Source organism: Neovison vison, chromosome 13 (genome assembly GCF_020171115.1).
Source record: "Neovison vison isolate M4711 chromosome 13, ASM_NN_V1, whole genome shotgun sequence".
Lineage (NCBI taxonomy): Eukaryota > Metazoa > Chordata > Mammalia > Carnivora > Mustelidae > Neogale > Neogale vison.
The window spans coordinates 83,853,071-83,865,069 of NC_058103.1; the positions used below are offsets into that span (position 1 = coordinate 83,853,071).

At 49.3% G+C, this 11,999-nt stretch overlaps 3 protein-coding genes across 4 annotated transcripts; 1 reads left to right on the top strand and 2 right to left on the bottom strand.

Moving 5' to 3' along the window:
- Window positions 1–1,934: 1,934 nt before the first annotated feature.
- On the bottom strand, window positions 1,935–3,465 carry HYPK (huntingtin interacting protein K). Its single transcript, XM_044232304.1, has 4 exons — window positions 3,044–3,465; window positions 2,652–2,707; window positions 2,246–2,297; window positions 1,935–2,097 (listed from the first exon to the last, which is right to left on the bottom strand). Exons 1-4 carry the CDS (start codon window positions 3,203–3,205, stop codon window positions 2,002–2,004), a joined length of 366 nt encoding a protein of 121 aa, XP_044088239.1. The 5' UTR covers window positions 3,206–3,465; the 3' UTR covers window positions 1,935–2,001.
- Window positions 3,466–3,775: 310 nt separating this feature from the next.
- Window positions 3,776–8,401, top strand: SERINC4 (serine incorporator 4). Its single transcript, XM_044232366.1, has 13 exons — window positions 3,776–3,930; window positions 4,417–4,593; window positions 4,764–4,942; window positions 5,365–5,444; window positions 5,578–5,671; window positions 5,930–6,141; window positions 6,324–6,419; window positions 6,518–6,644; window positions 7,047–7,119; window positions 7,545–7,593; window positions 7,740–7,893; window positions 8,079–8,273; window positions 8,344–8,401. The coding sequence occupies exons 1-13, from the start codon at window positions 3,832–3,834 to the stop codon at window positions 8,399–8,401; spliced, it is 1,593 nt and encodes a 530-aa protein (XP_044088301.1). The 5' UTR covers window positions 3,776–3,831.
- An 851-nt stretch (window positions 8,402–9,252) lies between these two features.
- On the bottom strand, window positions 9,253–11,033 carry SERF2 (small EDRK-rich factor 2). 2 transcript variants are annotated; one of them, XM_044232301.1, is made up of 3 exons: window positions 10,932–11,033; window positions 10,215–10,323; window positions 9,253–9,613 (listed from the first exon to the last, which is right to left on the bottom strand). In XM_044232301.1, the coding sequence occupies exons 1-3, from the start codon at window positions 10,936–10,938 to the stop codon at window positions 9,328–9,330; spliced, it is 402 nt and encodes a 133-aa protein (XP_044088236.1). In that variant the 5' UTR covers window positions 10,939–11,033; the 3' UTR covers window positions 9,253–9,327. The 2 variants fall into 2 exon arrangements, with proteins under 2 accessions (XP_044088236.1, XP_044088237.1); XM_044232302.1 differs by having other exon boundaries at window positions 9,441–9,590.
- Between the last annotated feature and the right edge of the window lie 966 nt (window positions 11,034–11,999).

Below are 11,999 nucleotides of genomic sequence, written 5' to 3' on the forward strand. Positions count from 1 at the left end.
ATGAGATGGCCAAGGTCTTTTCACCATCTTTTAAGTGCCCCACTGGAAGAAACAGTCACAAATCTTTCATGTCCTAAAAAATCTGAATATAAATTACTATGAGGTAATAAACACATAAAGACATTGTATGTGTATGTCAGAGGGATACAATTTAAGAATTATCCTAGAGCCAAATGAGAATAAAACACTGAAATTCTTTTAAGAACACATTGATAGCTGCTATCTGAGTGTCCACTCTGAGACAGGTATTAGGCCAAGCTTTTCACATTCACCAGCTCCTCAGTTCTTAAAACAACCTATCAGGTATATATCATTTTACAGTTGGGGAAACAAGTTCAGCAAGGATGAATTGGCCAAAGGTTGATCAACTTTTAAAGTAAAACTGTCTTCTCTCCAGGAAATGGAATGTAAGGTATAGTGTTGTGGAGTTCAGAATTCAATTAAATCAACTTCATAAATTAAAGTCATAGATTAGGGCACCTGGGTGGCTCAGTTGGGTGACTGCCTTTAGCTTGGGTCATGATCCTGGAGTCCCACATTGCGCTCCCTGTTCAGCGGAGAGTCTGCTTCTCCCTCTGACCCTCCCCCTTCTCGTGCTCACTCTCATTCTATCTCAAATAAATAAAATTTTAAAAATAAAGTCACAGATTAATTCTGCATAAGACCTAAGCTTTGATATCTTTTTTGAACTTAACCATGTTTCCACCTCAGTACCTAAATTCTAACTTTTTTTTTTTTTCCCAAGATTTTATTTATTGGGGTGCCTGGGTGGCTAAGTGGGTTAAGCCACTGCCTTCGGCTCAGGTCATGATCTCAGGGTCCTGGGATCGAGCCCCGCATCAGGCTCTCTGCTTGGCGGGGAGCGTGCTTCCCTTCCTCTCTCTCTGCCTACCTCTCTGCCTACTTGTGATCTCTGTCAGATAAATAAATAAAATCTTTAAAAAAAAAAAAAAGATTTTATTTATTTATTTGTCAGAGAGAGAGAGAGTGTGTGTGTGCACAAGCAGGTGAAGTGGCAGAGAGAGGCAGAGAGAGAAGCAGGCTCCCACTGAGCAAGGAGCCTGATGTGGGACTCAATCCCAGGATACTGGGATCATGACCTGAGCCGAAGGCAGCGGCTTAACCCACCGAGCCACCCAGGCGCCCCTAAATTCTAACTCTTACGTGGCTTATGAACAGGGTGTCTGGGTGGCTCAGATGGCTAAGCACTCAGCTCTTGATTTTGGCTCAGATCATGATCTCAGAATCATGAGATTGAGCCCCATGTCAGGATCCATACTGGGGATAGAGCCTGCTTGGGATTTTCTCCTTCTCCCACTGTCTTCTGACACATAAAGATGTCACATGTGTGTACCAGAGGGATATAATTTAAAAATTATCCTAGAGCCAAAATGAGAATAAAACACTGAAATTCTTTTAAGAACACGTTTATAGCTGCTATCTGAATGTCTACTGTGAGGCAGGTATTAGGCCAAGCTTTTCACATTCACCAACTCCTCAGTTCCTAACCTATCAGGTATATATCATTTTACAGTTGGGGAAACAAGTTCAGCCAAGACCCACCCCCACTGTGTGCTCTTAAAAAAAATTTTTTTTTTCAAAAGTGGCTTATGAACATGATTGGTAATATATAAACCACCCTAGAGACCCATGCTATGGGCTTCAGCAACCCTGCTGAGATTCCAAATATACCCTAAATACCACTGAAGGCTAGTCAGATGAATGACCCTGACCTGCTTCCCAGCATTTGCATGTGAACATGAGGTCATGAGGTACCCTTCTAGACTGATTCTTCACATGATTTCATTAAGGCCTGGGGGGGTGGAGGGGAGTTGCTTAAATTCAGTTATATTCTGACATCTAAGTTTCCCACAATAAAATACAGTATAATATACATCACATTCGATCCGAGATGATATAACTGCAAAAAAAAGGAAAAAAAAAGGCTACATCTTTATTGAAATAAAATTAATCCAATGAGTGGGTCTGAGAAAGCACAAATCAGTTGGTCAGGGCAATAAGAGCCTCTACCACGTTGCCCATGTGTTCCCTTAAGCTCCGTTCTGCAGCTGCTCTTGAGATCTCCATCTCTGTCATCTGCAGGAAAAGGATCGAGAATGTTACCTAAGTTTCTTCCGGGGCATTAAAATGCCACCAAGACTTGCTGACTCGACTTGTTTCAGTAAACAACCCCAATTAACCAATGTAAGCTCTGCCCATAGGCTAGGTAGGCTTTACTACTCACTATCAGCTCCAGATCTTCCTTCTTAATCGTGACTTTGGCCAGTTCCTTCTCCCTGCAAATATTCATGTACATTAGTCCTCATTCTCTACCTCCACCATTATCGTTCTCAGCTGTGCCTTACAAATAAATGACTCCCAACGAACACTGCTGAGTGAAAATACAAAATGACTCTCACGCCCTCACCTAACATCCCCATCCCCTTCCCTCTTTAGTCTTTATAGCAGGCAGCAGGTGCTGTCAGGCCTTTCCTTCCACCAAGAAAGTAAGGTTGTAAACTTCATACATGTAGAAATCGGTGACAGAGTTGAAGAACGGTACAAGATACAAACGCTTAACGATAGCTTTTATTTTCGAATGGGGGAAAGTGAGGAACTGGTAGGACTGACTGTGCCTACGGAAGACTTACCGCTCCTGTTTGGCTTTCTGCTCCCGGGACCGTCTATCTCCAATCACGGACATGGCCTATGAGAAAAACAGATCTCCTTACCGCTCTGCCACCCACAATTCCCAATAATCTAAAAAGGTGTAAGAAGCTGGCGGCGGGTTGTGTGTGTCTATTCACATGAGTGTATCAGGAACCAAGGCCTAGGTTTAACTCAATTCTGTGCACCTACGGGCCACTTTAAACACAATCTCCATCAAGCTCCCTTTCGCAAGCGGCGGGCTCCAATGACGGTTTCCCTCGTGCCTCCTCTCGCCAACCGGACGGGAAGCCCGTCCTGGAGCCGGGATTCCAGTTACAACCTGAGAGGCCCCTCAGCTCTCAGCCCGCCCAGACACGCTCACGGCCAACCTCACCGTCTCCAGATTGGAACTCTGGATCTCCTTCTCCTCCGCATAGTCGGTGACTCTCTCCAGGTCCGCTGCACCGCTGTCATGTTTCCGTGGCTTCTCGGGAGGCCGCTCCGGGCCGCTGGTCTCCGTCTCCAACTCCAGTTCCACATCGCCCTCGGTAGCCATACCGATCCCACCGTGCCGCTGCACAGGCCCCGCCCGCTCACGAAGACTTCCGGTAGCTTCCCCGAAACTTCCGCCGGGAGAGGATGAGGCGGGGCTGACCTCGGGCCACACCTTCACCACTGTTCTGGATTCTGGAAACTTCAGCCAGGAAAGCGGGTAGCCGCTGAGACTTTTGGAGGTTCTAGTGTTGTTTTCTGCGAGGCCCTCTCCCACAGCTAACCACTCCAGACCTTCCCATCCGACATCCTTCTCACCTAGATCCTACCCACTCCATCCCAACCCTCCTCCCCAGCCCCCAATTCCGTTCAACCAGGAAGGATGACGTCTAAACCTAAACCAATTAGGAATGCTAATCCACTAGAGGCCAGATTTGCAAACTGCTCCCTAATCTGGAGAGAACAGCCTGTGTGGCCCAAAGGCCCTGGAGAGAGAGTAGCTTTACATCGACATTTGCATTCACCACATCCCGGAGGTCGGTGTTCTTTTCCTGATGTCTGTCCCCGTTCTTCTTTAGAGTGGGTGACCACCCCAGCACTGTGGCAGCCCATGGCGGAGGACAAACGAAAGCTGCTACTTTCTCATCTTCCTTCCATCTGGTAGACCTAGGTCTAATCCCTGGGACAAGGATGGTGGGTGCAAAGGCTGTCACAGGCCCCAGCACCTCCCTCCGCCTGGCACAACGCACTGAAGTCAGCAGTATTATGGTGAATCCTCCCTTCTATCAGGTGAGAGTATACTTGGGCGGAGGGGCTTGAAAGGTCCCCTGATCAAGAACTATCTGAAAAAAATGAAGGGAATGGTAGCTGAAGCTGGGGAGGAAAACCCACAGGAGCGAATAAAAATGATAGGCTTTCCTTTCACCTCAGAAGCCTTTCCGTTTCTTTGCCCCTGAGACTACGATCATTTAAACCTCTCCTCCCACTTCCCAGTACCAGATCTGCAGGTTTACAGAAAGGTGAGAGGTCAGGTGTGACTTGGGCTTTTAGGAAGGTCTGCTCAAGCCTGCATCAGCTCTTATGATGAAAGCTCTACTTGATGTCAGTGGAAGGCAATCCTAAATAGCTTGGAACCAGATTCTGAGAATTCCTGAGTAAAAGGAGAGAAGAAAAGGGAAAGGGAAATTTTGGAATTCAGCCTCATGGGTTAATCTAATGCATACATTAATGTAAGCTTTTCCTCAGCAAATCTCCATCTTGCTGCTCAACCCCCAGGTGTCCTGCTGTGGGCCTGTTCCCTGTACCTGCTGCTGCCATTCTAGGTGCCCCCTTGTCACAGAATCTACTTGTAGCCGCCTGTTCTACATCCTCCTCCATCTGGGGTCCTCAGCAGTCTGCTGCCTCCTGCTGTCAAAGACAGTAGTGGAAAGGGTCTGGGGGAAGGAACATGGGGTAAGTGAGAGGGTTCGGGTTGCCAACAGGAAAAGGAGAAAAGAAACCCTCAGACAGAAGATTCAGATTGGGGGGTAAGGGACAAGTGAATGGATATACCCATGAGAAGCAGGTACCTCTCTATACATGATGATTCGCCCTGCCATTTCTCACATGCACTCTCCCTCCAGATCCAGATGCCCTCAGGGTTGTGTGCCCATCTGTTTGGCCACCCTCACTGCCCAGTGCTCAGTGGCTCTGGAGCTGTGTACCGCGTATGTGCAGGAACTGCCACCTTCCACCTGCTGCAGGCTGTGCTACTAGTCCAGCTCCATTCCCCTACCAGCCTGAGAGCCCAGCTCCATAACAGGTTTGTGTATATACACTTTGGGTGGGGTAAGGATGAGGAGGAAAGTAAGCATAAGCTGAGTAAAGGAAATTCCAAGATGAAGTGTGTAAAAACTCCAAAATAAGCTTTAAGTTCCTGCTTCCACCATACTTACTGTGTGACCATGAGCCCCATATACTTACCCTCTTTGAACATCTAATTTTTAAAATGAAGATAATTGTGGGGTTATTATATGCAAACCCTTTGTCAACTGTGAAACATTGTCCAGATGTTATTACGTGGTATCTGAGAGAATTTGGAATAGGCTAGGATGGGCCTGTTTCCAGCCCCTCTGACATGGGACTGGTTCCTCCTTCCCTCTATTTAGTTCTCTTCTCTTCTCTTTCCTATAGTTTTGCTTTCTCCTTTGCCTTTTCTTGAGTCTTGTTTTGTCTCCTAACCAGCTTCTGGCTCCTCAAACTGCTGTTCCTGCTAGGTCTCTGTGCTGTTGCCTTCTGCATCCCCGATGAGCATCTCTTCCCAGGTACCTTCCATCTCATATCCTAATCAGTAGGCATAAGCTAATAGATGTTCTAAGAAAAAGTGAGGGTAGGAAAAAAAAACAGGAGTAATGACATGGTCAGCTACATTTTCCCGCTGGTGCCACCTACTTGCAGCCTGGCATTACATTGGCATCTGTGGAGGCTTCACATTCATCCTGCTGCAGTTGGTGCTTATCACAGCCTTTGCCCATTCCTGGAACAAAAACTGGTAAGGCGCACCTAACCCTAAAGGCTCTTCCTGGGAAGGTTGTCTGACCTGGGAAGGTTGTCCAACCCAGTGTGGTCGAACAAAAGGCATGACAGGTCAGTGGTCCCTAACTTCCCACTAAGCAGTACCAAAAAGTTCAGAAACATGACTCTGTGGGCTAGGTGGGATGGGTAGTAACACCAGTGTTCTGGAAGAGGGGAAATAGTAATGGGCAAGAGGAGTTGGAGCCCCAAGCCACTGTCCACCGCCTACCCTTAGGCAGACTGGTGCAGCCCAGGACTGCTGCTGGTTCCTGGCGGTACTGCTGGCCACCCTGGGATTCTACAGCATGACAGGTGTGGCAGCTGCGCTCCTGTTCCACCACTACACACACCCAGCTGGCTGCCTGCTCAACAAGATGCTGCTTAGTCTGCACCTTTGTTTCTGTGGCCTCCTCTCCTTTCTCTCCATCGCTCCCTGCATCCGCCTCAGTGGGTACATGCCTTGCAACATTCCAAATCTGGAAGGCCTTTAGTATAGAAAAATTCATTAGCTTCCCTAATCTTAGTCAATTGCCTGCTTCCTCCTAAGGGTGGGGAGAAGTATAGATAGGGGTATGAGTGGAAGAAACTTCTTCTCTGTAGACAAAAGCAATGATCTCCATTCTCCCCAGGGCAACCCCGTTCTGGCCTTCTACAAGCCTCTATCATCAGCTGCTATATCATGTACCTGACTTTCTCTGCACTGTCCAGCCGTCCTCCAGAAAATGGTAAGGACCAGACCTGGATTCCCCAGGTTAAAACTTCTTTTGTTCCTGCCAAATACTTAGCTCTTGTTCTTACCACCTTTCTTGTTTTCCCTTCTCAGTATTCCTTGAAGGACAAAATCACACTCTGTGCCTCCCTGTCCTAAGTAAAATGGAATCGCAAACACCAGATACTTCTCTGGCAGTGCTAAGTGCTGGCATCATGTATACTTGTGTCCTTTTTGCTTGGTGCGTAAAGGTATCAAGGGGAGAGGTGTAAGAGAAGGGAGAATACCCAGGACAGAGAAGGACGGTCAGGAGACTGTCTGGGACCACGGTTTATTTGAACTTTAGAGAAAGACAAGAGTGAGGGAAGTTCCCCATAAACAGAAACAATTTCTAAAAATAGCACTTGTCAGATGATCTGTATCAGATGAAGAGGGCAAGGAGAATGACTTGAGAATTAAAAATATGTACAAAGGTTTTAGGGCCCTCACATGATGAGATTTATAAATATTTGGGGGAAACAGGCTCTGGAAATATAATACCCTCCTGAGGATTACCAATATGGACCAGCTAGCAGTATATACTCTCAGGCAATCCTCCTGCTATTTGACTGGACCTGCTTGAGAACTGTCTCTTCTTTCTCAGCAATGAGGCTTCCTACCTGGCTGAGGTATTTGGGCCCTTGTGGATTGTCAAGGTTTACAGCTATGAGTTCCAGGTGAGGATGGAGAGCTCAACAGCCCCAATGCCCTTCCCCCCTCACACACAGACAAAGATAGACACACATCCTACCAACCTCTACCCAGAATGCTCAGATTCTAGCTGCTGTTACCTTTTATTAAGTACCCACAATGTGCTAAGCACTGTGCTACTTTACATTCATCATCTCATTTAATTTAATCCTCACAACAACCCTGTGAGGTAGGTATTTGCTCCATTTTACAAATGGAGAAGTTGAGGCACAAAAGGTTAAACATCTTACCAAAGTTTTCATAGCCAGTTATATGTTGGAGCTAGAATTTGAACCCAGGCGTGCCTCCACTTTTTACGCCAGACTAATCTTTTCAAAGCGGAATTTCCTATATTAATACCCTCACATTCTTTAAAATGTCATTCCAAAACATGCTGCCTTTTGTTTTACAGAAGCCCTCACTCTGTTTCTGCTGCCCTGAAACGGTGAAACCAAAGGAAGGTGAATGTCATTAAGAATGTCCCTAAAAGAGTGTAGATTTCTGCAGAGTGCCAAAGAGCCCTGGAGCGCCTTCACAAAAGAAACTGGGGGAGGAGGGAAGAAGTGTTTCAGCCACACTGCTGCTAGCAGTCCTTCCCTCTCTCCAGGCCAGAGGGCTGGGTCTGTCAGGCCAGCTGACCGAGAGACCTCTCCAGCTCCTCCAGCACAAGCCCAGCATCTCTCCTACAGCTATTCTGCCTTCCATTTTCTCTTCTTCCTTGCATCACTCTATGTCATGGTTACCCTTACCAACTGGTTCAGGTAGGATGGAAGTGGGCCTGGGATATATATACTCCTGAAAACCCGTTTTAGGAAGAGCAATTTAAGGCCAGTCCTAAGGGTTCTCAGGAGACACATGGGTCCACCATTATCTTTGGTGGGGAGGTAGGACAGGTCTGAAAGCTAAGGTCCTATGTATTCTCTAACAGGATACTTTGGTTCCACAGCTATGAGGGAGCAGAACTGGAAAAGACCTTCACCAAGGGTAGCTGGGCTACCTTCTGGGTCAAGGTTGCCTCATGCTGGGCCTGTGTACTCCTCTATCTTGGGCTGCTATTGGTACCACTCTGTTGGTCCACCACCCAGGACTCCCAGCCACCTCCTACATTCAGGGGACCCGGCCTTCCCAGAAGTACTACAAGGTAACAAATACTCAGTCTAGGTACTGTTAACTGGGGTTCCCTTAAGGTCATACTCCCTGTCTTGACTCAGGAACTGCCCAGCCCAGCAGGTACCTCAAGGACACAATGGGCAGTTATCTCCCCCTTGAAGTCAGTACTATTTTTGAACAGGAGATAGTGGCCATACATACTCTAATGCCATGGGAAGAGTGTCTCACTCACTGGAGCTAGTGTTACATCTTTACCCTAGCTCAAGAACCTAACTCCCAAGTCAGCAGCTCAGAAACCACTGCTGATCCCAGCAGACAGTGCGGCACTAGCCCTTTCCTGGCTCTCACAGTGGAGATGGGGGCAGGGAAAGACCAACAGGGACTGAAGACTTACTTGGCTCTGCCCTTGGAGATAAAAAGAAAAACAAGCAGTTCAGCCCTGGGCACAGGGAGATAAGCAGCCCAGAACAAACCAGGACACGGAAAGAAAGGACCAGAGACCACCCTAGGTTTTATCCTGATCTTGAGGTCAAAGGAAGTGGGAAGACAAAAACCACCCTCAATACACGAAGAATGACAGAACAGAAGAGAATGTGAACACTAGAGAGCAGCTGACCGTGGGAAGTCAGTGAGCAGCAGGATTTGGGGGCCAACTTTCAAGCAAAGTTTCAGGCGAGCAAAATGAGGAAGAATGAGAAAGAGGGGCATAAACTTAGGTCTTGAAGTCTTCCTAGACCCTCAACTCCATCCTTGGGATGGTGTTCAAGGTCTGGGTGGGGGACAAAAATCACAGAAAGAAGTTCCTAAAGTTCTTAGAGGATTCCTCTACCACATACTTGGAGTACTTGTCTGTTTGTTGTAGTAAAATAAAGAATTTCCTCTGTGATGTTTCACTTAGTCTATATATCTACAACCTTTTGGAATCTCAAGTTCTCTCCCCTTTTGGTGGGAAAGGGCAGCCATTCCTCCATCCCCATCCCCCCAAATCCCCAGTCAAACCAGGCGCTCAAGAAATTACAAAGCTACTTTTAATACTTTGGGGTGAGCCCCACAGGAATAAAAAACACTGGGAAGGGGTAACCCCCTCACCCCCAGGCGTGGCCCAGGGGGAGAGAGGCTACCTGAGGGGAAGGAAGCACAAAAGGGACCCGCTGCAGACTCAGGGCAAAGGGAATGCCATCGGTGCTGGGACCTGTGAGCACTACAGGAGAAAACGCGAGCGTGGTGGGACTGGCTCCAGGCACACAGGCGAAGGGCAAGAGGGTTGGACACGAAGCCACAAAGCTACTTGGGTTCCTCCTTCTTCTCGTTTGCCTTTTTCTGCTTCTGCTGCATGATCTCCGAGTCCCTGGGGGTAGAGATGATGGGGCACTGGGAGGTACCAGAGGGCAAAAAGGACAAGATGCAGGGGGATGAAGGGCACAAAGGATAAGATGGAAGTGGATGGGACAAAATTCAGCGTGTGCCTGCTATATTCCCACCCTAGGAGAACAAGAGGAAGAGAGCTGAGGCTTAAAAGGCAATCAGTCTCTATCTGGCTGTTGCCTAAGGGGTCAGAAGTCTGGCCACACAGGCCCAAGGCTATTCTTTGCTGAGTACCACACCCAGCAACACCACTGAGAAGGTTGGGAGAAGGGAGGAGAAACTGAACACCAAAGAGGGCCGTAAGTACCGTGCTGTCATAACCACCACTGCATTTGAAATGTGAAGCTCCCTGCCCTTGCCCTTAAGGTCAGACTCAGGGGCACTCAGAAATCAACCGTGGGCAGGCACCCGCCCCAGTCCCTTCCTGTCAGGCTGTGAGCTAACAATTTAGAGGGTGGGGAGGAAATAAAACTCTAGAGGAAGCAATGCACTCTGCCCCTCACTAGTCCAGACGTAAACCCTGAGGTAGCTCTCTTTCCTGGTACAACCCTCGGTCTAGCCCAGGTCTCACCCCTCCCCTCCCTTCCCTTCCCCTCCCTGGGGCTACCTCTGCTTGCGGGCGGCAGCAGAAAGCCCGTCATCTCGGCGCTTTCCCTTAACCGAGTCGCTCTGCTTTTTCATATTCTTCTGGCGGGCGAGCTCGCGCTGGTTACCGCCTAAAGAAAGAAGGTAAAAGGTGAGGCGCGGGGGGCCTTTATGGCCACACACAAGCGACCCTCCTCCCTCACCCGGACACCAGCAGGGTCCAGCGCTTATTCCTCTGTCCCGGCCCATTTTGGGGCCTAGGCTACTGAGTGGGGCAGGAGCATGGGGGGGTGCTGGTGGCAAACTGCCACGGGGCAGGTCAGACTGGGAGGTGGAGAACGGTTCCGAGGAGCCCGCTAAAGGCGTGTTTCGAGTTTCGGGGCGGCACGGGGGTCCAGACTGGTGGTGATGTGTGGACAGTTTGGATCTCTGTGGGGGATGGGCTGCGATCTGGAGTAGGGGGCTCTGGGCCTATCACAGGGGCGCGGGGCTTCTCGCCACGGCGCGGAAGGTCGCGGAGGGCCTTTGCTTGACTGGAGCGGGAGAAGGGGGAGGGGGTTCTCAAGAAGTGGCGGTGGGCAAAAGGCCGATTTCCGGCGCCGAGTGTGAGGGTCTCAAAAAGCGCTTCCAGAAAAAGGCCTTGCTGGGGAAGCCAGGTGGAGGTCAAGGCCAAGATTCGGCAGTCGTGTTTAGGGTGGACGGGGAGAAAGGGGTAAGAAGAGAGGGTCTCGGTGCTCACGGGTCATGGCGACGGCAGCGGCTCCGGCCTGCCTCCGTTGCGTCCCCTCGTTCTGTCCGACGTTGCAGGCCCCGCCCCCTTCTCCAAGCGTAACGAAGTCGTCCTTTCCTCCCCGCCCCTTTGAGCCCGGGCTCAGTCTCTCATTGGACAGAAAGAAACACGTGGGGCTGCGAGCCACGCTTCAGCCCGGGCGGATATGGGGCGGAGGTTCGCAGACCGAGTGCGCTGCGTGGGGCGGGGCTTCCTGAGCTAGGCGTTGGGTCGGGCGGGGAGAAAGTAGGCCGGGTCACGTGGGCAGGGTGGCGGTGGAGGGGTGCGGCTGGCGATGTGGCGTTCTCGCGGGCTCGAGCACGTGACTTGGCGGAGTGACCTCATGCGGGGACCGTTTGGGACGCCGGCAAACTCGCCCAAGGGGAACGGTAGGGGATGGAGGGCGGGGTTTTGGGGGTCCGTAATGGTTTACTCTGTTCTGTATTATCAGGACTCTGGTACTTCTGTATTATCAGTACTTGGCCCTTTTACTCAGGATTTATCCCCCAGTAGCCAGCTATGTAGACACGAGTTGTTCACCTATAAGATAAAGTCGGGTACAAACGTAACTTTCAGAAACCCCCTTCCAACTACATTGTACCCTCACCGCAAACCCCTCCCGTAGAAACTAGCAGCCACATCCCGTGTGTCCTAAAACTTCAGTCCTGTTCGTTTCCCACAGAAATAATTGAATGGGAAGATGACAGTAGTTTGGAAATTTTGGAGAACCTGAAAATCACAAACTGTGGAGTTGGATCAGAGACTAAGAGACTGGGAAATACACATACTGTGAGCATTTCTCCCTCTGGACGTTTCCCCAGTATACTACTGGCTTATGAAAGAATAGGGCAGGAAGCCTGGGCATTAAACTCATTCTCCCCAGCTCCACTGTCTGTCTACAGTCCTCCCCACCAGTCCTGAGGAATTCACTGGATAAAGGAGAAATGCTTAGGAAATATCACAGGAAAGGACTGTTTGTAAATTTTATTATGTGATTCTCTCCAGTTGGTGTTCATAGCAAAACGGAGCTGAGTCTGG

Coding starts and splice junctions, on each gene's coding strand:
- HYPK (XM_044232304.1), bottom strand. CDS start 3,205: ATGGCTACCGAGGGCGATGTGGAACTGGAGTTGGAGACGGAGACCAGC. Junction 2,708..3,043: donor AGAGTTCCAATCTGGAGACG/GTGAGGTTGGCC, acceptor TTTTTCTCATAG/GCCATGTCCGTGATTGGAGA. Junction 2,098..2,245: donor AGGAAGATCTGGAGCTGATA/GTGAGTAGTAAA, acceptor CTTTTCCTGCAG/ATGACAGAGATGGAGATCTC.
- SERINC4 (XM_044232366.1), top strand. CDS start 3,832: ATGGTGGGTGCAAAGGCTGTCACAGGCCCCAGCACCTCCCTCCGCCTG. Junction 5,672..5,929: donor CATTCCTGGAACAAAAACTG/GTAAGGCGCACC, acceptor GCCTACCCTTAG/GCAGACTGGTGCAGCCCAGG. Junction 6,645..7,046: donor ACTTGTGTCCTTTTTGCTTG/GTGCGTAAAGGT, acceptor CTTCTTTCTCAG/CAATGAGGCTTCCTACCTGG.
- SERF2 (XM_044232301.1), bottom strand. Junction 9,614..10,214: donor GCTGCCGCCCGCAAGCAGAG/GTAGCCCCAGGG, acceptor GGTACCTCCCAG/TGCCCCATCATCTCTACCCC.